This window comes from Hetaerina americana, unplaced genomic scaffold, assembly GCF_022747635.1.
Source record: "Hetaerina americana unplaced genomic scaffold, ioHetAmer1.1.p SCAF_6, whole genome shotgun sequence".
NCBI lineage: Eukaryota > Metazoa > Arthropoda > Insecta > Odonata > Calopterygidae > Hetaerina > Hetaerina americana.
Window position 1 is genome coordinate 43,112,096 of NW_027287205.1, and position 26,589 is coordinate 43,138,684.

General features: G+C 38.0%; 1 protein-coding gene across 2 annotated transcripts in view; it reads right to left on the bottom strand.

Moving 5' to 3' along the window:
• Positions 1 to 5,237: 5,237 nt before the first annotated feature.
• Positions 5,238 to 26,589, bottom strand: part of Spred (Sprouty-related protein with EVH-1 domain) — a 157,683-nt gene continuing 136,331 nt past the window's right edge. For both annotated transcript variants that reach the window (XM_071593647.1, XM_071593645.1), the window contains 2 exons: positions 16,935 to 16,999; positions 5,238 to 9,129 (listed from right to left, as the gene is read on the bottom strand). In XM_071593647.1, the coding sequence (XP_071449748.1) occupies positions 8,215 to 9,129; positions 16,935 to 16,999 (980 nt within the window). In that variant the 3' untranslated portion in view covers positions 5,238 to 8,214. The remainder of the gene's footprint in view (positions 9,130 to 16,934; positions 17,000 to 26,589) is intronic.

Here is a 26,589-nt window from a genome sequence, read left to right on the forward strand (position 1 = left end):
GTATTTAGCCTACCCTCGTACCTTCAGTGACTTTGGAATTTATATACGGTTATTATTTCCTGTAGGGTTAACATGGTCTCTTAGTTTTAGAGAACTTTGCAACCTCTAGTTCTGTGTGAACTTGATCTAGGAAACAGCACTTTGTAATTTGAGATATTTGACAGATTTTATGTGTTTTATTATAGTATGTTTAAGTAGTTGGAGCAACCCATCTTTATATTGCCCCTCCTAATTTTCCATATCTGGAAAGTTGACTTTTACAACTTCCTATTGAGAGGTTATCCATTGATGACATAGGTTTATTGCCTTTGATAGTCATATTATTTGGTAATCTACTGTTTAAGGTAGGTTTTAGACGTACACAACCACCAAATAAATGTTTTGTTACTCCTAAAAAACACAGCCCAACATCTTACTCTACAACGAGTCCCAGAGACACGCAACTGTTCTACCTGCTCTAGTTTTTGCCCTCCTATTTTAATGTTCAGCTTAGACATCTTTCTTCTGGAAAATCACATGACCTTCGTTTCATTTACATTGATTCTTATCCGTTATCTATTGCACTGAGTTTCCAATTCACTCAGGAATTCTTGCAAACCCTTGGCTGACTGACAAATTAGAGCTTAGTTATCAGCAAACATAACTGATTTTACAAAGTCCCCTCCGACTTTCATTCCTACCTCCAGTTCTTCTCATGCCTCTTTAATCATTTCCTCTGCATACAGGTTGAACAGCAACGGTGATAATGGGCAACCCTGCCTTACACCTCTTCCTAACACTGCCCAACCGGACTCCCCGTTCCCCACTCGCAACTGAGCAGTCTGAGACATGTACAGGCTGCGGATTAGCCTCCTTTCCCTCCAATCTATTCCGATTTTCTGCAATATACTCATTAGTTTTTCCCAATTCACTCTATCAAGCGCTTTTTCTAAATCTACGAAACAGGCAAATACGTCCTGATTGTATTTTATATTCCTCTCAATTAGTGATCTCATTACTTCGATGGCATCGTGCATGCCTCTCCCCTTCTTAAACCCAACCTGATCATCCTCTAAGTAATTATTCGCCCTACTCTCTATCCTTTTGTTGATTATCCTGAGAACAACTTTAGCTGCATGGGATATTTCACATATTGCTCTGCAGTCCTCATGTGATGTAACCTTTATCTTTTTCGGATTAGGAACTAACACTGATCTCTCACAAAGTCTTCCGGCCAGATTCCTACCTAATAGATAGTATGAATCAGTCCACATTGTCTCTTCCTCCCACATTTTCTTGAACATTTCAGTAGTTCTGCAAGAATGTTGTCTACCCCCATGGCCTTATTTATTTACATCTGCCTTAAAGGCCTTTCTATCCCATCATCGAGTATGCCTGGATGTAAGCTTTTCTGTTTCAACTATTATCTTACCTGAGTTATCTCTAACTCTTAAAACAGATCTTACTTCCCAAAAATGTTTTAAAATTCTTTTACAGTGAACTAATTTCACCCTTATTCTACACACTTTCCATTTCCTCGCACTGTCTTTTCCACCATGCTTCTTTTTCTTTATTTGTCACCCATCAATTTATTATTTATCTCTTGGTACTTCCTTTTTTCAAACTCTTTGTTTATATTATTCCATTTCCTTTTCTCATCTATCTTTTTGATTATTTTATCAGTGATCCATGGTTTCCTTGTCCTTTTCCCATTAAAAGTTCCTATAGTTTCTTATGAGACATCTGATATCCCTTTTTAGATATATTTCCATTTTTCCTCAATAAAGCTCAGCTCTTTCCCCTCATTCATGATTTTCTCTGATAGTCATAAAGCTCATCTGAATGACACATGTAATGAACACATTTGGTGACACACAATACATTTCATCTGGTAGGTGGCTGTTCGCCAATGACAAGTGCCTCTGTGTGCAAATTTTCTAATTTGGAGTAGCCTAGCTACACCTAGCTAGTACACCTAGCTTTTTTCCCACTTTCACAATATAGCTGCCACAAGTGCGGTACTGTAATGTCTGCATAAAATTTATTTATTTTGCATCTTCTCACAAACAGCACTTTGGCTTTTACTTTCGATTTTGAACAATGAAAGAACATTTGACACCATTACATACATCTAAGCTTTAGGTGGAGGAAAACCCAAATAGGTGGGCGTTGAACCCACAATCTCTAGGTTGGCAGGCAAGGACGTTACCTACTGCCACCATTGCCGACCAAAATGGTTGGACATTACACTTTAAATTCTAGAAAAACATTTCCTCAGGGCATCTTTGCGAATTAGTACAAGCATCCCACATTCTTTGTAATAAAAAAATGAAAATAAAACTTGCATGCTGGACAACTGGTACAATGGCCCATACACGTAATATATGCATTGCAGTAAGCTTGCTTATTTCATAGACAACAGGGATGGATGTTCATGGATGAGGTTGGTGCTCTGTGGGTGCACAGTTGTATGGGGAAACTTTTCTCAAATAAAATGTGGATAATTAGATCAGAATGTGAAAGTTCTACAGTTGGAAGTAGGGAACTGTACAATACTAAAGCATGTGCTGTAGACAAGTAATTCCTGGTCATGAAATTTCCAGGGTGGGCAGATACTCGTAGTGCCAATTGATGTGAAACACCACATTAACTGTGATGGGTAGTAGTAATCTGATTTAGTTTGAATTTGTCAAGGATTACGTAAGGAAGTAGCTGCAGACTGCATTTACCAAGTTCACGCCCACCCAAAGCAACATGCCTCATATAGACATGAACCATTACTGCTTATTAAAGATCATAATTCAGTATGAATTACAAATTAATTAAATGTTTTAGCATAACCTCCAAATAATCATTCATTCTTTCCAATCTAATTTTCCACTTGTTGAATTCGCGATTATTGTAACAACACAGAAAATCAGCTAATATATTACTAGGAATTAGGGTATGCGTTTACTTAAGTAACAATTTAGTGAACCGGAAAGAAGGGCCAAGTTTCATCCTGATTGATAGATATTGTCTGCAATTACGTCAAACAGAAAATGTCTGATGATTTATTTCTATATGAGAAAATATGGTCATTCTGAACTGAGGACCAAAAATTTGTATCCCTATCAATTCTAAATGACCAATTGAACAGCACTAGATTGATAGAAAGTTTCATAGTGTCAGACAGTGTATAATGACATTGATATATTTCCTGTAAGGTAGGCTTTTATAATTCATTTTGCCAGTTTTTAATTTGTGGTGAAGAAACGCTGACAAGCTGAAGATGGCTGAAATTACACCAAGATATGTTGACTAGTTACAGTGGTAATACTTAATCTGTTGTTGCAGTAGATCAATCTAAACAGAGGAATTAATTCAATTTTTGGTAGTTGGATAAGCATTTGTCTGTTGGAGACCTAGTCTCGGTGGTTGGTGCTTAAAGATTTGACTATCAAGGGCTTTCTCCATCTTGGATCATTGAAGTTGTATTCCCTGTCTCAGACCAGTTTCTTGGTAAAACTATTTTGATGGTAGTGATTCAATCCCATCCTGAATGTTTCATAAATTGAGGGGTTTTGCTTTTTGAATGAATTTTTTTTACATGTTTTGTACATATACTATTACTTTAATATAGGGCCTGAACTTAATTATAGGCAGGATATGCTGTAATGGAGCCAAAATCTGAAAGTTCCCCTTGGCTTGCAACTGTGACAGATGTCACAGGAACATTTTTGACTAATCTCGAGACAGCTAGGGTGTGACACCACCATTAATATCATCTATGTAAAATTTTTACTCATCGCAATGGATTTTGAAGAACTGTCACCAAATCCTTTATCAGATGAGGAAAACTATAAAATGACCCACATGGGAGGAGAATTTTGAAGATGGAACTAATTATTTGTAGTTTTAGGGGAGATAAATGGGGTGGTGTCAAAGTCAAATGCGAGTAAGTACAATAGGTTCATGCAGCCAGTTTAAAAAGTTCATAAGATGAATTTTGTTTAATGCACTGTGGACTCTGAAATGTCAAATGCTTGTGAGATTAAAGACATGCTCAAATATGCCAGGTGGATTGGGAAGAGTGTACTTAAATCTACAGCCACATCTTCCGTTGTGTCAATCAAATTGGAAGAAAATACATATGAGGTTCAGAAAAGGCAAAATTATGCATAGAATGTTTCTCACTTGTAGCACAAGGTTTACCAATTAGCATGCAGCTTCATCCACAGCCAGTTGTCTGTAAAGTCGACACAACTCATTACCCAATATTGTGAGTTCAGTTGAGATCAAGCTCAGCAATACAGCTCACTTTTAGCTCAAGCAATCTAAGTATAGGAGTGGTTCATCGTTTAACTTGTGAGCTTACTTTTTTGTATTAGTTGAAATAAATTATTCACATTAATTTCTCTAAAGGGTTAGTGTTTCCTAGAGTTAGATATTGTGTAGAGATTCCATGAAAAGTAAGCATACTATTATGTATTATTGATCCTGCAGTAGTTTATTTCGACTGATTAATGCATTGCTTGTATCTTTTACTTTTATGTCCGATTGGGACTCATAAATTTTTTCTTAAGTAAGCCCACTATTATATATTATGATGTAGAATAAAATGACATATTTGAAAAAGAAATGATTCCTAAGAAAAAACATGAAAAATTTGTGCACATTAGAAAAACAGAAGAATATAACAATTATGAAATGGTTGAACATTGATGGAAGAAAGGTTTATTCCTCGGATATTAAGTGGAACTGATCAGATAAAAATTAGCAATAGGTCGGACATTGCACATTTTTTGAAAAAATTCAAATGACTTGATTAGACTTGCGAGTCTTCTGCCTGAGCTAAAGCAAAGGGGAAGTAAAATGAGGTAACTCGTTTCGGTCCAGTTGCCACGAGCTGAACTCCAGTGACCTATGCGTAGGCTGCCATGCAGGACTTAGGATCTGTTTAGCTTTGCTCTTCCAAAATATACTTGAACCTTGCATTACTCATTACTTCATACTGCTATCACTACCCTCCTTCCATTTCTCTTTGAAAACTAGTGCTATCTATTCAATTCACCCTCCTTCATAGTGTCAAATAATCATTCAGTGGCCTCAATTATTATTGTTTAGTTGATAAACAAAAGAACCATTTGAAATGCACCTCCATTTCTGTCATTTGTGCCAATCAGGATAAAGGTTAGAAGACAAATCTCAGGGCCATGGACAAATAAGAAACTCATATGTTTATCTTTCATATAAATTTTTATGTTTCTTGTGAGGAGTTAAAAATGTACAACACTATCACATTTTTGTTAACATAAAAGGGTAACAATATCTTCTCCTTACATTCTGAATAAACAGGTAAAACAGTAATACTTTTTTTTCAAAATCACATATGAACAATATATTTCTTGTAACCACTAATATTGGAAGAAGACAACGTTGTTTTTAGAATAAGTAAGGACTGGGAATAAATTGGGTGGATTCTAAAAGTGAAAATAAAAATTTAAACAATTCCCTGTTTAATGTAATGATAACAAAGAGACTACAATGAATCTTTAGCACACAATCTTGGAATTTACATGGTAAAAAAGTTTATTCCTAATCTTTCTGTACCCTAAGAAACAAATTAGTCGGGGAGGGTTTTAGCGACTGCCAGACCTTTTTGAGGGACCAACTGCACATAACCAATATAATTTCATTGGGAATGAACAAGCCACCCTCATCCATTTGCTTTATTCCCTTGAATCAATGAGCAATAAAAAAAACGCACATGAACCCAGTTTACTAATTCTCAGCATCAAAATGGAAAGACACCAAGACCATGCAACCCAAAAAAATCTTGCTGTACGCCAGAATGCTTAACTATCTGAAGGTGTACTGGGGAAAAAAGGCCTACTTCTCAGAAAAATATAAGGATACAGAAGCTAATGATTGTTTTTTTCTTCCAGAAAGCTAATACCAGAAAATTGTTCCAATGAGTGACTAAAAGTTGCAGTTGATAAGAGGTTTTTTTCCAATTGAAAGTAGAATGATGAAGAGGTACCACAGTGTACACCCATGATCCATGAAATTATGAGGAAGATTTCTCTTTCTGGGTAGTCGCATAACATCATCAACCTTACACTCATGCTCCCACACACGCAAACACACACATGCACACACAATACATACATATATGTATACACAAACATTTATTATAATCACTCAAGACACTTGGGCACTCATGTGAACATGCAAATAATGCACACAAACATACACTCACACATACACAAACACACTTTCCATATGGCCATTTTGGAGACTAGTTTCTTGTTTTTTTATGCGACCATTTTTTCGGTATAAAAAGTTTTCAACAATCACAGGAGATGAATAGTATGTAAATGACATTGTGTAATGGAAAAGGCCAGGCAAGGAAGCCACAAGAAAGATGAGGGAAGTTTTTTTTGAATCTTTGGTTGGATAAATCATTTACACCACAAAAAACTATTCTTTCAACATTTTGTGACAATAATAATTAATGATCTTCACTGAAAGAGGCAATTTCAATGTATTAAAAATTCAATCAAGTAAATCACTACATTTGATATTGTCAAAAACTAATTGTGAAATGATTTAATAAAAATGAAAGTACAGGTTAAAGAAAGGGGTATTTTCTACATTATTGTACTTACAGAATAGCTTCCATATTAGGAAGTCTATAGGTATAATTTTTTACGAAATAACATCTCTATAATCATCATCACATATGCTTTGTTTCTGAATTTCATTTCAGAAGCAATGCTTTTTCACAACACAAATATGTACATCTATTCTGTCCAATAGGACATGCCAAAGCATAGCCTGCACCGTAAACGACTCCTGCCGCAACCTACAAGGGTGACAAAGGAACTTGTACAATTTGACAAGTACATCCATGTGCTTGTACAATTAAAAAAAATCATGCGCATTGCGCATGATCATCAAGATAAAAGAACGGTGGTGTACCCTCTGAGCCATAGAGTTACAACAGCGCTCTTTTTCATAAAATTGACAGAAAAAATGGGAGCAACTATAATATGAAGTCCACTCTAAGGTTATGGCAGGAGCGTTTATCAGGATAAAAGACCAGCTACGAGCCAGCACATCCAAAGAACACAATAACAACATATATGGGTCAGAGCCATCAAAGAAAGTAAGAGATTAAATGAATTCAACACACTTTCAAAAAGACCCACAATTCTTAAATTTTACTCAGACTTGCAATGCAGCTTCTACCATGTAAGCAGAATTTTGTTTCTTCATCCATCTACCACTGTCTCCATGTCATTACTTGACAGAAAACTCAATGGAGATATTCCAAAGACAAGCAACGCAATTCCATGTCTTAGATTTCTGTCTCATACACATGTAAGCACCCTGGCCAAAGACTCAGTCAACCATCAAAATATCACTTCATTCTTCTCAAGCACAATTAACAGACACTCTTTTCAGTGGTATCATACCATTCTGGCCACATGGAAGTCAAGACTTCACACTTCTGTCCATGAAAACTGCATACAATTTGGTACAGAGGACACCAATGTTTTTAGGAAACAACATAAAATCATTCAAGTTTCTCTTTCAGGTCTGCTCCTCTTTCGGGAAGGCTATAAGGTAACGGCAACATGAAAAAAGAAATGTTAAATAGAAAAATGAGGTCTTTGGAAAAAGCAACTGCCATAATTAATGATTGGAAAGTAAAAAGGGCGCATGAACACTGCATGTAAGTGTCCACATATTGATTTAGGGTCCAGAGACCTAATCTTTAAGACTTTAATCATACAATGATTAATAAGGCAATGGCCCTGTCGACCGTCTGAAACAAGAAAGCCGCAATAGAGAGCGTATCCATGGAGGGGCTTTTATGGAGACGGCAAACTTTGCGGCTTCTCTCAACACGGAAACTATCAGGAAAACTTCTCATTTATTAAACAGGCCGACTGGATACATGCCATGCCATATGGACCTAAAATGGCCTCTTTTCTCTTTTACTCATATTTTTCTTTTAAGTTTTGGGACTGGCACTGCGATGCCACATGTGCGTTACAAGTCCAGCTTCGGGAAGAAAGATGGATTAGAGATCACTCTAATCAAAGTTCTATAAGTGGACTGTATTCAGGCACAGTTCGAGAAATAAATATTGTTAGGATACACGTCCTCTGTGGGCTCCTTGCGCCTCCTCCCAATGGGGTAAGCGCGCAGGCGGCAGGGAGCTTGGGTGGACGGAGGAAGGGGAGGCTAGGAGGGGGAAGCTTCGTGACGACCCCCGCACAGCCCGCAGGCCACCCCACATCTGTGGCAAGCTTTCAAAGGGGGGTAGCACCACAGGCAAGGCACGAGCAGGGAGAGGAGCGCCAGGCCAAGCCAGCGCCGGCCGCAGCTGCCATCCCCCCCCGGCCCGCCCACGTCCCCTCCTCCCCCTGGCCCCTCCCCGCCTCCTCCTCCGCTCCCACAGTCACACGGGTGCCGCGCAAAGTCACCCTCCGCATCGGCCATACAATGGTAGAGCATGCACTGTGCACACGAGATGCAGGACACCGCATCGATGCCAGTCCTCACGGGGTCCGGGGCGTACTCGCAACATCCCCTCGCGTTATCCCCCAGGGAGAACGCTTCGTTGCAGTGCCTGCATCGCGCACGGCCGCCGCCGCCCCCCCCGGAGCCCCGCCCACCCCCACCCTTGCGCCTCTCCCGCTTCCGACCCAATTTAACGGGCAAAGGGGGCCTGGATGACGGCAATGCATCCACAGGAGATATGGCCTTGCGGTCCGAGGTCGAGTCCCGGTGCGCCCTCTTTGTCTCCTCCGTGACGACGACGGGGTAGATGTACTCGTGCACTGGTGTCAGTCGGACGTACGAGTAGTTCTCGCCCGGCTCTCCATCCCCACCGGGTGAGATGACTCCATGTTTGCCCTCAGTGTCGCGAGGGCGTCGCTGGGTTGTGTCTGTCTCCGGGACGTTGGATCCATCATTGGATGACGGTGGGTGTCGAGACATGTACTGGATGCGGTGAATTTGGTGCGGGTGTGGCGACGGCAGGGCTTCGGTCGGGGGCCCTGTGGGGGTGGGCGGAGGCCGGCATCCAGCACCACCCCGAGACGATGAGTCCGATGACGAGCGAGAGTCACCCCTTTCCACCGGAAGGTTCAGGGTCTGCAAAATGAATGTGCAAATGAGGGAAAGAGTCTGGACCAGGATCAAAAATTGCACATATCTACAGGGAAGCAATTGGGCATATGTTTATAATGTTGACAAATTTATTTTAAGAAATGCCCATCCCTAATTGAAAAAAATTACGGTAAATAGGGTTATAAAGTAAAAAGCTAACAATTGACCATTAAAATACTAAATAGTATATTTAAAAATATTCAAATTTCATAAGGAATTTATTTTTCTCAAATACCAAATTTTCTACCAACCTGATGGCTATTTAGACCATAAACACAGTAATCAACCTGAAGGTCAGTTAGGTAGGTGATGGTAGAGGCTACCAGTACCAAGGCAAAGGTGTGTGAAATTCACTCAAGGGTAGGGGGCCAAAGCCTTTCCCTGGGCAGTTTATGGTTTCCCACAAAGATCTAGTACCCAAAAGATCACAAAGCTTGGGTGGAGTTGAGGGTACCTGGAGGCATTCCTGGGAATCAAACCCAGGCCCTCTGGTCCAACCCTCTAACCATGGACAAAAATGTCCCATGATGGCTACTTGAATTGTATTTAAAATATTTTAATGCCTTAACAGTTCCAGGTGCTATTACATGTTGACAAGAAACAATTACAGCTACTGATAACTTTTACTGCAGATATATTACCAACAAATAATTCATATAAAATAAATTTGGCTTTCTTTTACTGTCTTTTAACAAGTTTAAACTTTGACCATTCAAACATAATCCCTTCGCAGAAATATAAAAAGTATATTTGATATGCATGAATTAATTCCAGAAGCACACTATAGAGTTTCTCCAAAGTAATGGCTCATTCCTACTGTAAAATATCCATGTCTCATATTAACACTATCACAATTACACAGACTTGTTAAATTTTATATTATGTCCTAAAAATAGTTGCTAGTTGTATCTGTCCAAGAAAATTAGTGCATGGTAGTATTGTAAATATGCAGAGGCTAATTGGATTTCATTTTCCTCTAAAAATAAAATAAATATATTTTATCAATTGAAGTTTAGCTATTAATATGGGTCTACATGTGTAGTTCACATAAAACAATCTGCACAAAGTAAAGATTATTTTAATGCATTTTTTTATCTACTATTCCATAAAAATAAGAAAAATTATTACGTTTCAGAACCATGGCAAAGTATACAGATAAAAAAGGGAAAGGAAAAAACAATATTATTTCTCCCTTACAAAAAATAAATCATTAAGCAAAAAGAATTATCATTTGGAAGAAAGTGAAATCCAAGATTTTATATTTTTGCCTTATTATCTTGTAATAGTCAAATTGTGAACAGCTGATACTTGGTGGAGAATCATCCATAATTGTAAAAACAAATGCATAACTGTTCCGATATAACATGCACTTTTGCATCCATTCCTTTCAAAAACAGATTCTTTCGATAGCACTTCAAAGTGAACCCAGAAATGATCACAATGATACCTAAAAATGCAAGAGACGTCCTAAATGCAGAGTGAACCAAAATACATTATTTGACTGTTTCTTGGCTTCACGACACTAGTGTTTATGGGGAGTTAAAGTTTTGCACTTTGATGACTTCATTTTCAAATGTGTAAAGTCTGTGCTACAATTCACCTGTAAGGCTAATGGCACAGTGATTTTCACCAACGCTCTGGGTGTGTGGAAATTACGCAATAAATTTGCATTTGCATGAACCAACTAGTCAGTAATATTGATAAAATTAGTTATGACATTTTACTAAACATAAAGTTAAATGAATACCTTTCGTAGGTGCATATCTAGGTGTGCTACGTAAACTGTTAAAAGCACGAAAATCTTCCGAGATTTCATTAAATTGCCCCAGTTTATTCATTGAAGGAAATGGCTGGTAATTATTAATTTGAAATTTGTTTATTTCAAACCTATTCTTGGTCAAATAACCAAACTAGATTCTACTCCCTTACTATAATCAATTTCTTTGTTTTTTTATGAATTTTATGTTCAGAAATAGAAGGAAATTATTCCAATTTATCAAAATTTTTTACATAATTGTAGAAAATAGTAGCTTGTTCATATTTAACTTTGAGGTAACCATTTTTTTCAAAAAAATTTCAAAACAAAAAAGCATTCTTGCAATGACAGATTTGCAATTTTGTATTGAACTTAGGATATTTTTCACTTTTAATGACTACTGGTTTATAGTCTATGGCTATATTAATATACCTGTAAGGAAAAAATACTTAAGCAGCATAATAACAAACTTCTTTAAGCCTACATTTATTCTTCTGACTTTTTACAGTTTTGGGATCATTTGGAGAAACAGACGTTCCTTTCAATGAATGGACTCTAGGGTGAATTGCCATAATGAAATTAATAGTTCTTTATAAGTCGATATAATTGATTCAGATAAATATTATTAGCAAAATATTCCATCAGTATGCAAATTTTTGCTGGAAATGATATTGAAGCATTATTAGTTAAGCTTAATAGTTAAAGCAAACTGATAACTAAATAAAGATTGAGTGAAAGTCCATTCAATAAGTCAATCTGAATTTAGAAGAAACTTTTAAAATACTGTATTTTAGTGCATTTCAGTATGCCAACATGCAACAAGTGGGAATAATAGTGCTTCTAAATCAGAGAGTAATAAATATTGCAAACATTTCCACAGTACTTGCAATATAATATATTCTTCCCATATTAGAGGAAGATATTAAACCGACCGACTCAAATGAACATCAGTCAATTTCCCTATAATTACAATTATCTGAAGCGATGAATACTAAGAACAAGAAAATTCCCTTTTTCATTTTACATATCTGGTTGCTGCCACTTTTCATCCCAAGGAAATTTCAGCAGGGGTGCTGAGTATCTACTAATAAAAATGAAACTGGGATGACATACTTTTCAACAAAATAACATGGTTAGAAAAATGAAGATAATTACTCACTAATTTATAAAAATGGTTCACTCTAATAACAGTATCTGTAGTACTAATACAGTTAATCATTTTACACACTAAAACAAAAATAGATAAGAATATTTTAAGTCATTAAGATAAGAGATTTTTAATTAATCAGTTATCAGAAAATGTTGTAGAGTATTGAGTTTTCACAGGTGTTCCTGACATTGCAAGCAATTTTCCCCACAATTATTCTGAATTTGCAATCTGGTTTAAACACAACACAGGCTAATGACAACTGATTAAAACTTTTTCCAAAAGTTGTCTAAATTTCAGGGAATACTTTGATATTCTTATTTTCATTCTGAGAACTTTTTTTCACCTTATCAAAACTACCTCCCTTCTTTTTTAACAGAAAGCCTAAAAGCTAATTTTATCAACCATCTTCCAGGTCTTATAGAATAGAGATCACAAATTTCTTTCAAATTTATCACCTGAATTTTCTGATAATGACTTAAATCTTAAGCATGACCCTCTCTTATGTCGCTAAAGGCTAAGCAGGTAGATGACCCTTATAAGTACTTTTTCATTCTTTACATCTCAAGGAGCATCCTCCATATAGGGAATACTAATGGCTCTTTAGTGGAGTTTAAAATTCTAGATTTAATTTAACATTTTTTTGTACCAGTAGAAAATATGTAGGATACTTTCCTTGTCATTTTCTGCTAGATTAGACATTAAATGTTTACTTTCAGCCATGCCATATTTACTGATTGAAATTTGCAAACAGCTGAAGGGGGTCATATATGTACTTACAATGGTGTAATGCAAGCCTTAATTAACACAGGACGAACCAGTAGAGGGAGGGAATTAACCCTAAAGATAGAATTTGGATCATGAAGATAAGAAGGTCCTTGCTTGCTCTTAGACCATGGGTTTGAAAGACGGTCTGTCTCAAGTACAAGAAAATTATTCCCGCAGTTGCCTGTGCATACGTGCACGTATATTTCCCAATTTTAAGGGTCAACAAATATTTTAGATTCCCAAACTTGAAGCTTTCAATCCTCGTAAGTTTAATATTGGCCACTAAAATTAAGGGAAACTAACAAACTTCTTTATTCATTCAGCAATTGTGTGTAATAAATTTTTTCCAATTAATAATGAAACTTGAGACCAATCAGATAACTAACTCACCATTCAACTTCCTTCTATCCTAACACTTAATTTGGCATTGGATTCACAAGATACATAACATTAAAAACAATTGAAGGACATAATGAGTGATTACCCTGGAAAGATTGACATTTGTATCCCTATATTGTACTATTAAAAAACCTATGCATAGTAAAGAGACAATTATCATTTCTTTTTATATGTATGTGTGTGTGTGTGTGTGTGTGTGTGTATATATATTTTATATATTTTTTTCAATGTATGATTATAAATAATTACAAATGTAATACCATAAAGAGATGACAGCTTAATGATCAGTCAGAATGGTATGTGCTCACTTAAAATGTAGATGTAGAAAATGATAAACAAAGAAAACTAATTCACCCGTGCCTGAAAGGGATAGAAACCCAGAGCATTTATGTAACTGCTCTACCTGACCACTTTTCTATGGAAAATGAATGAATATGAGCAAAGAAGACTTCGCCAATTTTGGATATGTTACACCGAGGTAGGGGAAACATTTAATGAAATATACTAGGTGACCTATGAATTGCAAAGAATAATAATGATCCTAATGAACTTTTGGAATCTACTTCAAAATCACAAAGCTAACCTATTGAAGCAAATTAAGTAATTACATATGCCTGCATAGAATCTGCAATGGATATCTTAAGGTTAATTGAATTAACAGTGACATTTAAGAATTTTAATAGATGTTACCGTAGACTTGTAAAATAATGTGAAAAATACATCTAAGGCTTTATTTTTAAACATTTTTCTTGACATCAGCAGAGAGTAAAGACGATCAGAAGTGATGGGAATCTTGTTTCAGGAATAATATACAATGCAAAGCTACTTTTTAAGATGCAATGAAGAGGTTAGTGAAGAATGAAGTTTAAAATTTCAAGGCTCAATGAAAAGAGATCCGGAGAAGAGAGGTATTGACATACGAAGGAATACTATTTGGAAAAATTATTACGTGACACAATGGTTTGATGAAGACTTATGAAAGGAGCCACGACATGACTTTGTTGAAACATGCATGGGAACATGTTGACAAGCAAGAAAGAAATCATAACTTGTCACTAGAGTATGGGTGCATGAGTTAAAGCGCTTTGATTGTAGCAAGAAGTATATTGGGCAAACAGGATGGAAATTTAAAGAAAGGATTAAAGAACACCAAACGTGTAAAAAATAAGAACATGACATCCCTCTTTGCGAAGCACCTCATCGAAATTGACCACAACAGTGACTTTGTGACAAAAATTATTCATTTTGAAGAAAAAGGTCAAAGGCTCAATGCTTTGGAGCAGTTAGAAATTTTGAAATGTGTCCGTTGGAAAGATGATCTTGCCAAAGAAATTTTGTATCCCTCCCACTCCTAGACCTACCACTCTTCTAAGTCAAAAATGTAATTCTGTTTTCTTCCCAGCTACATTGTAACCTTTTTACCCCTCCAACTTCCCTCTCTGACCAACCCCCCTCCTATGATCAGAAGGTATACATAGCCAGCGTGCTTCTATGAGGACCAACTGATGATGACGTTCAACGTCGAAACCTGGCTCGTGTTTTTAAAATAAAGTGTGTGGAATTACAAAGTCAATTATTTCATTACATTTCAATAGAATAGGATTGCTTGCTCTTAATAAATATTTCTAGGAGTTAAACTCAAAGAGATGATAAATACAACCGTAAATTTCTTCAATATAACAAATTAAACAGTTAAATTTAACTTGTTTTATAATCCATTATTAATACACGCATGTATTTGAACCATTCAAATCCAAATGTTGGTATGCTGAAACCTCAACCAATTCTGAATTTTTTTTCCAAACGAGTGTTAAGGTCATAAAAAGTGAAAGGAAAAGGATTTGGTTCTGCTATTTTCAATTTGCAATTGTACAACTGCTTGATAGAAGGTATGGATGGATACCATTTCATTCTAATCAGAGACTTAAAGACTGGCATATGTTATTTAACTTACAGCTTTTTTAAATGCCCACATTTACTGCTTCAACAACTACGAATTTTTTTCACATTTACTCGTAACTGAATTCAAACAATTTACTATGGCTCAGCTATATCCATAATGTTTTCAATAATCAATTGAAATATGGCAAAAATAAAATATTTCACCATGTCAAAGGTAATGCGGTAAATTTTCTTTCATCGAAACAACAAAATACTACAGCAATAACATTTTAAAAATCCAAAAATAATATTACTGCTAATTAATTAGAGAAAAAAACAACTTTGATAGATGATAGCATTAGATGATGTAGCTAAAGAAAAATGAACAAATCAACTGAACATCTTATGAGATTTGAAACCTTGGTCAAGGCAATAATAGAAGTAGTAGTAGTTTTGAGGGGAGGCGACCGACAGCTAAGGTCATTTGCGCCATAGGGGAAGGACAGGAAAGGATGAAGGGTGGAGAGAAACCCGGCGTCGGCATTAGCCTACTCTTTACGAAAGGCGCCAAGGGGTCCGCGGCTTAACGTCCCATCCGACGGACGGCGTACTCACTCAAAGTGCCCTCCACAAAGCACCTCAAGTAGGGATCGAGATACCTCTGAAAAATATTCAACACCGCCGGGATTTGAACCCGCGCCCTCAGGGTGGGAAGCCAGTACGTTAGCCCCCGCACCATCTCGATCCCCGGCAATAATAGAATAATTAAAAATTGATAGAGAAGTACTACAGAGATGTAGGGTCTAGGGAGATGTAGGCGAAGCACATGAATGGCAGATATGAATATAAAGTCACAAATAGGTTATTGGAAAGGATAGTTCAATGGACCGCTCCAATGAATTAATTCCACAAATAGTGTCTAATGATGATGAATAGAAACTAGAAAAAATGGCCCTCATGAACAAAACCCCAAAAGGTACTAAATACCACCGCATGAAATTAACCAAAATATATTAAACAATGGGATAAAGGAGAAACCAATTTGTTGTGACTGTATTGTATCCTAAGTGAATCAAATATAGAGAGACTATCACAAGGCATTGGTAGGAAATCAGTTGGGCACCATAGGGCCATGAGTTCAAATCTAGATGATACAATAGCACAACCCCCGCTGTGATTCAAGAGATGCAAATTTATGATTAGAACTTAATAGGAAACCACAAAATGCTTGAGGAAATGAATTTGGCCTCCTTGCCTGAATGTGTGAATTTCACTTGCCAATATGAAGAGAGTTATATTCTCACCCAACAAACACACCTTATAGATTGAATTGTGTAATGACAATGCATAATTATTGAGTTAAGGCTCAAGTTTCAGCCAGATCTCAACAACGATAGTCTATTGTGACTAGGCTATTGTTGCTTCAGTGATTAGACTAATGTATAATGTAGGCTACCAAGAAAATTTGACATAACATAGGGGCAATGGATTAATTACAAGGGATATTTCAAGATTTTCATGACTTAACATGCAATGCGTAAAAATCATTTGCCTTGACAGGGATTCAAACCCAGATGCCTCAACAGCCTGGTCAAGGCAAATGATTTTTACACTGTTGTATTTTATTTGGTTATTTTCTGGAATAATATGATAGATAAAAATATAATTTTCTGAATGTGACAAGAAGGAATTCAAACACTGATGATTTATTACAGTTTTAACTTACTTTAAATCCATCTAGGGAATACCAATACCACTACAACTGGGAGAGGCAACCCAAAAAGGGTCATGGACAAGTTGTGAGGTATGAAAAATGAATAATTGCGCATTAGTTCTCACCATGAACACTTCATCATCTCCAACATCGGAGTTGTACTTATGAAGTGGAGATGATTCTGCCAGACCTGTAAGAAGAGCAAAGAGTTTAACTTTAGTATTAGGTGAACATGCCAAACACATAAATTTTAACATGATTTCAAAGATTGTTCCTTAGATGGTAGCCACAAATATTAACATTGAAAATGCATAACTAATCCAAGAGTAGAACAACACCAACTTGAGAGAAAAAGATGAAAACTTTATCGAGTGCATTCAGAAATAAAAATCAGTAACTTATTAAGTTAGAGAGTTGCAAATGACTCAGGTTAGCCACATATATTAGAATTGCAAATGCACAATTTATCAAAAAGTAGAACAACACCGATTTAAAAGAAAGACATGAGAACTTTATAAGTGCATTAAAAAATAAAAATGAAAATTTTTAAGTTATAAAGTCACCAATGACTCTGGCTAGCATGAAAAAACTGATGGAAGTGAACATACAGGCTATGACAGTGAGATACTACACTAATTGCTTGAATTCAGAAGATACAATGAGTGAAGGCATTTTAAATGAAACATTGAAAATGAAAAAATAGTGAAAAACGAGATTCAATTGCAACAAATGAAAAACAAAAGTATAGGGGATATTTTACATCAACAATACAACATGGATGACATTTTTTCAAAAGAAAGACTAGATGAAGCTTAATAGGATACACAAAGTATTTACAGTATACCTATATGTTGACAATGAAGAATGAACATGTATTACCGAAATTAATACATACAATACTTTATTGCATGGAAAGTTGAAAATAACCTGCAAACTAAAGAGAATTACCATAATTTTGGGGCATTAGCATCTAAAAGTTTATCAGACAAAGGCAATCTCTAATGATAAGAATATAAAGAGATTTTAAAAATATATATACACACTCAAAGAGACAATGACTTCTTTCCAAGTCATGTAATCGTGAACACTATTTGATAAAAAAATAAAAACGACGACAGCCATATATGGCGATAAGATAATGAAGAGCTTCCCATCGAACTGAGGCCAAGGTCATGAAGGAACAATCAAATGAAGTGGCTGCTTCCTTAGCACGCGAAAAAAATCATTGTTTGTTTCCTCCGTGATGACGCCATTGCCAACACTCGAAAACAAGACAAATCCCGCTAGGGGCAACCGAAGGGGAGACGGAAGAGAGAGAGAGTCTTAAATGTGAGGGTTGGAGGAGCGACATATTGAGGGGCAAAGGAATCAAAATATAGAAAGCCCACGTATGCAACTGACAACATGATCTGGCTGAGAACGAAGTGGGGACTGATGTGTTCCTTTGAAGAATGAGAAAGAGACGGGCCAAGGAGGGAGGGCCATGATGCGGCGACGCGAGCGAAGGGCAAGTCAGCGAGGAGGAGGGGCGGAGGAGCAGGGGTCAACTCCGGTGGCAGGATGCGTGCGGTTTCGAGGGGATGGAGTAGGAAGTGCACGGCGAAGGAGGGTTGGGGGATGAGGGGTAGTGGAGGAAGGGAACTCAAACGATTGTTGCCGGGGTAAGGGATATGATGACGGAGATAAGGGATAGGAGGGGGGGCGATGCTAGAAGAAACTGCATTAGTGAGCTCACAATACTCGCCTCAGCTCGCCGCTGTTCCTAGAATCCTCGAAATGGAAGTCACGGAGATCCAGGGTTGATTTATTTACCAAAATCAAAAATTCCACGGGCCCAGGTATAAGAAAATGTCAACCGATATCATCGTCATCAGTATTTCAATCCTAAAATTGACTTACGGCAGCTCTTCATTCTCCTCTACTCAGTCTTGATAGCGTCTCCGTTTTACGACCATAATTTGCCTTATTTGCTTTACGTACTTGGTCTTTCTCGCGGAATATTCCCTCCAAATTTCTCATCTATTATACTTCTAACTAATGCATTAAGTCTCAAGGTTTTTCCAATCCATATAGTTATTCTGTGCCGTGGAGTTCTCCTTATGTCCCTTCCCTCTTTGGCTCTTCTACATGCTTACTCGTTCCACTTCGTCTTGTCAATTTAACCTAGAGCATTCTCTTCTAGCATCTTGTTTCGATGGCTTCTTTTTCACAGGATTATTCACTGGTGCACTCATCCATATTTCTGATCGTACAGTGCCATGCTCCATACGAGCGTTTTGACGAATGGCATCCGTATTTACTACCTTAGGTTCTTTGATTATATAGTAGTTGCCTAATCTTTATGGGCGCTTTCACAGTTTCAAGCTATCCTTTGCTTGATGTAAGTCGAACTTCAACCATCGAAAGTTATACTGCTGCCCAAATGGATGAAGGATTCCGCTTGCTCTGATTTCACTCAACGAATTGCGGTATTAACTCCAGCGGTATTAACCTCCACTTACACAAGGATTTTAGTTTCCTTCTGGTGAATGCTCATATTACAGGTGTATAACATGCATGCATGCATGCATGTGTACATGCTGTATATTCCCAGCGTACTACTTGTTCCACAGCATTCACAGTTGCTTGCAGGACCTATCACGCTTCTACTACTGTGATGTCTTCGACCAACCGGAGAATGCTAATTTCTTTGCCAATTTCATCCCGACTATTAGTATACATTTCCATTAGCATCGCGAACGTTGTCGGATTCTGTTTTTTTCCGAATAGCCTATTCATCAGTTTATTAGCAGCTTCGCTGTCTTTCTTCTTTATGTTGCCATCGATTCCTCTCTCTCCTATGGTTCCGCAAATTCTTAATAAGGGCTTCCTTAGTTTCATTCCTTGGATTCTTGTCTCTATTCATTCTCTTATTTAAGCTGCTATCCATAGATTTCGTCCTCTAGCGATGTACTTATCTGCTACTTTGGTTACGATATTTTATATTTCCTTCCATCGCCCTTTTATTTTAGTCTCATTTATTCCTTCTATTTTTCTGTCGATGGTATCGATGAACTTTTCACTTGCCTGCTTTCCTCCCAGTATCTTTGTGTTCCAGATGGAATCCTGGCATTATTTCAAATAACAGACGCAGGCATTATTTCAAATAACCCATTTAAAAATATAAAACTTAAGAACAATAAGTTTGATTTCATAGTGGTACCTCGGGTTACCAACAAAAGGATGAAGAGAAGGGAAACTTGGGAGATGCTCAGTTTGGGTTCAGGAAGGGGTGAGACACGCGTGATGTAAATAGATCACTAATAGAGAGAAACATAGACTAAAATCAGGATGTATTGTTGAATTTTTTTGTTTCGCAGATTTCGAGAATGCGTTCGATAGAGCGAATCGAGCAGAATTAATGAATGTACTCCAGAAAAAAAGAGTAAATTGGAGAGAAAGGTGACTTGTCTGCATGGCATGATGTACGGCAAAGAGACTAGAGTGGACGTCGGTGGGGAATTCATGAAATCAGTTATTTTTGTAGATGATCAAGCTTTAGTGTGCCAGTCAGCCAAGAGGCCATAACCACTGCTGAGTGCATTGTAAAGTCAGTGTGATAGGCATGGGATGAGAATAAATGTAAACAAAACTAAGGTTATGCGGTTTACGAGAAAGAAGGGTGCTTCGAAAAATATTGAAATATAGGCTGATAAATTAGAGTAGCTGGATCAGTTTACCTGTCTCGCAAGTGTTCTGGGCCAAAATGGTCAAGTTAGTAGGAGCATAAGAAGAAGAATTGTGCAAATAAGCTTTCGTAAGGAGTGAACTGATGACAGGGACTTTGAGTAAGGATGTTAAGAAAAGGCTTGTGTAAACTTTGATATGGAGCGTGGTTGTGTACGGCGCGGGAACATGGTCATTTAAGGAGGATGATAGGCGTAAATTTGAGGCTTTAGAATCGCGGGTCAGGAGAAGATGGAAAAGGTGAAACGCACTGAAGTAAAACAAACGAGGTGATGTTGAGCATGGTGAGGGAGAGAAGGGGACTGTAGGGAGACATCTAAATAAAGCAGGCGAGATGAATAAAGAACATTGTGATTGGCGATGAGATGTTGAAGACTGATAAGAGGGGAGAACGTTGGGCGAACAAGGAAGAAAATATACGAAGATGAAGGACTTAGTGTAGAGACAGAGGTCAGCTTGTGCTACGTTAGGAGAGGCCATGAACTATATCGTTGTATAACCTGCGTCCATCCAAAATCTACCTGAAACGGTAGGATACCAACAATAATAATAATCTGCAGACATTCTTTACCTCATTTCGTATCTTTAAGAATCTCCTAATGGAGAGGAACGTCTTTACCACAGTCTCAATTCTATAAGGAGTACTAGGGACTCAAAATTATATGAATCGGACAGTCAAGAACAGGTGAAAACACGTTTCACCTTTACAATCCCGATTTACTCAAGGGTCAATATAAAACTTCGTCGATTCACTCGCAAATACCCGGCGGAAGATCTATTGGTAAAATTTTGCATTTTCATTTTTCACATTCAGTTTTTTGTTCCTGGAGAAATTGTAGAACTTTTAAGAATCTAATGAGGAAAAAAATATGCACATCAAACACTTAAAAGAATAATTTATGTAGAACAAACGCAGAGGTAAATAGTCCCAAGGGACGGTCCAAACAAAACCTTCCTTTAATCGGTAAAAAAAACCTTGAATGAACCGGGTATTGTGAAGATTTTGAAGTGAAGCGAGGTCAATCAGCACGAAAACATGAAGCAACGTTATACAGTTCATCAACGATAATATTTTTCATGATGTAAAATGTTTCACGTCCCTTTGTAAACGACGGGTCTTTATATTTTGAAGTATCTGCCGCGATGTACTTCATGTCAATTCGTTGAAAGGCCAGTGTTACAACCACTCTCATAGCCTTGCAGATTTCCATATTTTATTAATGTTGAAATCCTTGGTGGCGATGTTCTCTTTAAATACAATCGTAATTAAAAATAACCATGGCGACCTTCCGGAAAACACCGAGCAATTGCCTTGGGATACGCTCACGAGTTGGGAACTCGAGCGGCAGGAATGTGATGAGAAAGGTGGAAGTTAAGGTGCAACACAGAGGTAAATTCAGAATCCATTCTGTCCTATCCAAGATGTAAGGTCAAAGAATGTGACGGATTCGTACGAAAATTGGCAGGAGAAAAAAAGGGTACCAGTCGATTTCCTTGTCTCGGTTTCTCGGCATCTCGAGCTAAGGTTTCGAATCGGCTAATATTTTTGAATGATTAATATTTCAGTGTTATTTATCTTTATTTTATCAAATGTGAAAATTCTTTAGATAAGTATTGTCTCTATGAACATCACAGCGAAGGCTAGCAAGCACATGCTCGGTTAAGCAGTCAAATAATGGGGAGAGAAAATGCCCAAAACTCGGACAGCATAAATCACACTACGGAAACAAGTTGTTTAAAACTTTGTTGAATTTGAGAAGTGCGATTGCATAAGAACAGCTGCGCCAGAAGCATGAGGAATGTGTCAAGAAAACAGTAAAGATCGAAAATCTAAAATCGAATCTCTATGGTCGCCCACAACTTTTAAGCCTACTTGGTTTAAGCCAAATGGTAAATGGCAGTGGTATAGCTAGGGACCTCGAGCAAAGTTTCGAGAATCAACGTGTTCGTTGTGCCCACCCAAGTGGATGATGATGTCTTCTGGCAGTATACTTGTATGTCCTTCGATCAGATAAGGGCTATGTTTATCAAGGTCTTGGATAAAACCCCAGTTTTGGGAGAGAGTGCGGGTGTTTCTCCATGTGCGTGAAATGGGAGTGCAACTACAAGAACAAAGATCTGAGCGCCGTAGTTGCGGCCTGTTTAATTCATTCCTCCTACAAATCTTCGTAGGAAAAGATGGCGAGTGAATTGACGAAATGTTATATTGGCCCTAGAGTCAATCGGTAATGTAAAGGTGAAACGTGTTTTCGCCAGTTCGTGACTGCCCGATTCACATAATTTTGAGTCTCCAATATTCCTAATAGAATTGAGACCGTGGTTAAGATGCTCAGCTCTATTTAGGAGATTCTAATAGATTAAAAATGAGACGAAGAAAGTCTGCAGATTATTATTATGATTGCTATCCTACCGTTTTAGGTAGATTTTGGATGGACGCAGAGTACACAACGATACAGTTAATATCCTCTTCAGCCTTTCTTGAATGCTTGTTGAGGGTTGACGTGCTTAGCGGTCGCTCCGTCCCACTTTCACTCCCAGACAATACTCCCTGCTGCAATACCTCCCAAGGTCAACCATAATGGACAAAAGGACGACCATTCTTATGACCACGCCGAGTTTAAGTCAGTTTTGAAAGCAACATATAAAATCATGGCGAGTTTCCAAGAAGAGTTTAAAACTGCAAAGGACGGCTCTGAAGAAAAGAAGTTGAAAATTACATCGCTCAAAGAAAGATTCGTCAAATTCCGAAATGCAATGAACGGAGACCTATAGAATCTTTATGAAAGGTTGAAGGATATAGAAGAGCGCGTCTCAAAGTTCGATCACCGCCTCGATGATCTTGAACAGTACTCGAGAAGAAATCGTCTTCTTTTGCATGGGATCAAAGAAGAAAAAGGTGAAAATTGCTTGCGTGTAGCCTCAGATTTCTTTCAATGCAACCATTTCAGAGTGTAAAAATCATTCGCCTTGACTGGGATTTCTATGTAATTGAATTAAAGGTAAGTGTGAACTCCATGTCCCTTGACCGAGGTCACCGAACAGGTCCATTGAAGGAATCGAACAAATATCCTCGACCCATCGTAGTCAAGTTGATTTCATATCAAGACAGAGATCAAGTTTGAAGGGCAAAAAGAAACCTAGAATCGAGCGGATTTCTCATAACGGAGTCACTCACAGCTACCAGGAAGCGTCTATTACTTGCCGCCAAAGAATGTATGGACCCAAGATGGGAAGATATCTATCTTAAAACCAAATGGCTCTATGATTTTTGTCTCGAATGAAGGAGGCTCGCAGCAGGATTATTGGTCATGGCTCTCGCAATATTTCATCAAGGATCGGACCCCGCTAACCCAGAAGGTGAATTGCCTTCCTCGCCCACCACGAGTATTTTTGATCAACTGCTTACAGATAGCATTAAACAATTTAATAGAGTCATTTGTGACCTGCCAGTGCTCTCCTTACTACAGCAAAAATATCACTCCCTCACCCACTCACCTTACCGCGCTGCACTTATACTTTTTTATACCTTTTGCTTGTCGAAATTCCTGCCTTCCGTTCTCTGTGCATCTACTTTCCTGTCGCCCACTATCCGGCAATTGCTCCTGATCTGCCTTATTTGCTTCTGTGCTCGTGACTTCCCACCCTATCTTAATCCTGTATCTCTTATCTCCAATATCCTGAGCTCCCTTTGATCCTGGATCCAGCTCACTTGTTCCTGATCTACATTCTGGAGTCATTTAGCAAAAAGTGATTGAGTGACAGTACCCAGTGCTTTTCCCATATCTCACTAATAGCGCCTTCCTTTTCAATAGAGATTACAGGATTTTTATTTATCTGTTTCCTACAATTGTTTAGTCTTCCCGTAGTGCTGTGCTTGGCTACCATCCCATCTACGCCGATTAATAGTGCCTCTCAGTTCCTTAGTGTTTTATTGAACGATCTCGAAGACTACCTTAACAGTTACTACAGTGTATTGCCACTCTCTTGGTTACCAGGTCCCTAAAAACAATACCTCCCAGTCATCGCCCGAAAACCATTACCCCTTCCCAAATTCCCAACCTCATTATCGCATAACCACCATCTTACCCCCAAGGCAGGACACCCACAGCAACACCCTCGCCGCAAGACGCTCTCCCACTCCTTCCCACTCAAAACACCTTGACCCCCACAGGCAGCATCGCTAATCTTTGCCCCTCATGCCAGACTGAATTACTCCAAAATGACCTTGAGTGTCCACATTTTATCCAACTACCTACAAAATACCTGTGCCGATTTCGGCAAACCATTTCGCACCTAAACCCTTTTGAACCAGAATTCTTTCCTAAAAGAGATCCACCACACATCCCTAAACCCTCTCGCAGTCTTTCCTCTTCAACCATTGATCTACGTGAACGATACGCACCTTCAAGCAAATTCCGTAACAATCAATTGACCAAGCTTCAGGGTCAATTCCCAGATTATCGCATAGTAATTTACGTTTAAGGTCTTGAAAGGCGCTGCACAAATATGTTTTGGTTTCAATTTATCTATACAAGAGAATCATTACTTGCCCCATAACTGTGTATTCTTCGAGGATGGTGTGTCTCCTGCCTGCTTTCTTTACCATAGAGTGTAACATTCTCTGCTTTACAAAGGATTTTCTATCGCCTTTATTGCACCACCTGGGTTCGCGATTTGCTTTAACGTACTTTATAGGGATGAAATCTGTGATGCCTTTTTGCATAATATTGACAATTTGTGTCCAAGTTTCTTCCCCGTTGGCATGAGCGCGTTTTGAACTCGGGTAATGAAGAGTTTCATTGACTGGCAAAAGTTTCAAAGTTTATTACCATAATCATAAATTTTCCTTTTTGGTTTAAACATCTTTTTTATTTCTACGTCGAAGTTGACATTAACGGATTTGTGGTCACTCAAGACCTTGTCAATTAAGACACTGACGTTTGAGTTGATAGAATGCCTTTAAATAATGTAGTGCTCTTTAAAGCATTGTTTGCTCCGCCTTTTCTGTTCTTGAGTTTCCCCTTCCATCCCTCGTTTCTCTCGGAGGGGGAACCATCCCGCTAGTATTTGTTAGATGGTAGTATATGTATTCGCATGCGTGTAAAATGAAAGGAATATTGTATTAATGCATACGCCACGGTGGGTATAGTTTTGCATGTATGTGCTGATTTTCATGTGGTTTTGTTCATTTTTACGGGTGGTGACCTAACACCCCCCGCCACACGCCCTTTCGGCGGCTTGTGGGGTATTGCAGATGTAGATATATGTAAATGTCCTGGTTTCCTACCCCGAGGACCCCGGTTTGAATCCCGGGAGCGGATGGATTTCTTTAGTGATCTCAATATTCCACCGTTCCTTCATTCCCTGATCATACTACTTAATATAAATAACCCACCTATTTCAAATGGCGCAACTGACCTTGTTTGTAGGTCACCTCCCGAACTACTTTTATTCAACATCCACTACCCGAACTTATGCGGTCTGGGACATGCCAAGGTTCTGAATCATTTGTTTAACCCTCCAATCTGCTTTCTCTTCCGTAAAGAGCTCATTTTACTCTGTCAAAAGCTTCCTCCGAATCCGGGAAAAAAATACATGTGAATTTACTCTTTTATTTACCTTAATTCTAGTGACTTCACACGTGTTGCTCTGGCATCACGCGTATCAACCCTCATTTTTAACCAAACTATTCTTCTCTTAAGTACTCATTTGCTCTCTTTTCCATCGTTTTATTTATAGTCCTGAGTACTACTTTTGCCGCGTATGAAATCAAACCTAATGTCCTCTACTCCACACGTACTGCTACTCTTCCATTTTTTTTGGATGTTATCAATGCTGATCTAACGAAATCCTCTGGCCAAATTCCTTACACATAAATGCTATGAACGAGAACGTAAAAACTCTTCTTTCCGGAGAGCTCAGAGAGAGTACAATTCAATTAACTATTCATTTAAACCAAGGAATCAAGTGACCTTTTTTCCACAAGCTAAAATACAATTTCTGTAAGTTTCCGTGCCCGTGAAGTGCTTGTTCCTTCAGGTTAACACTCAAGCT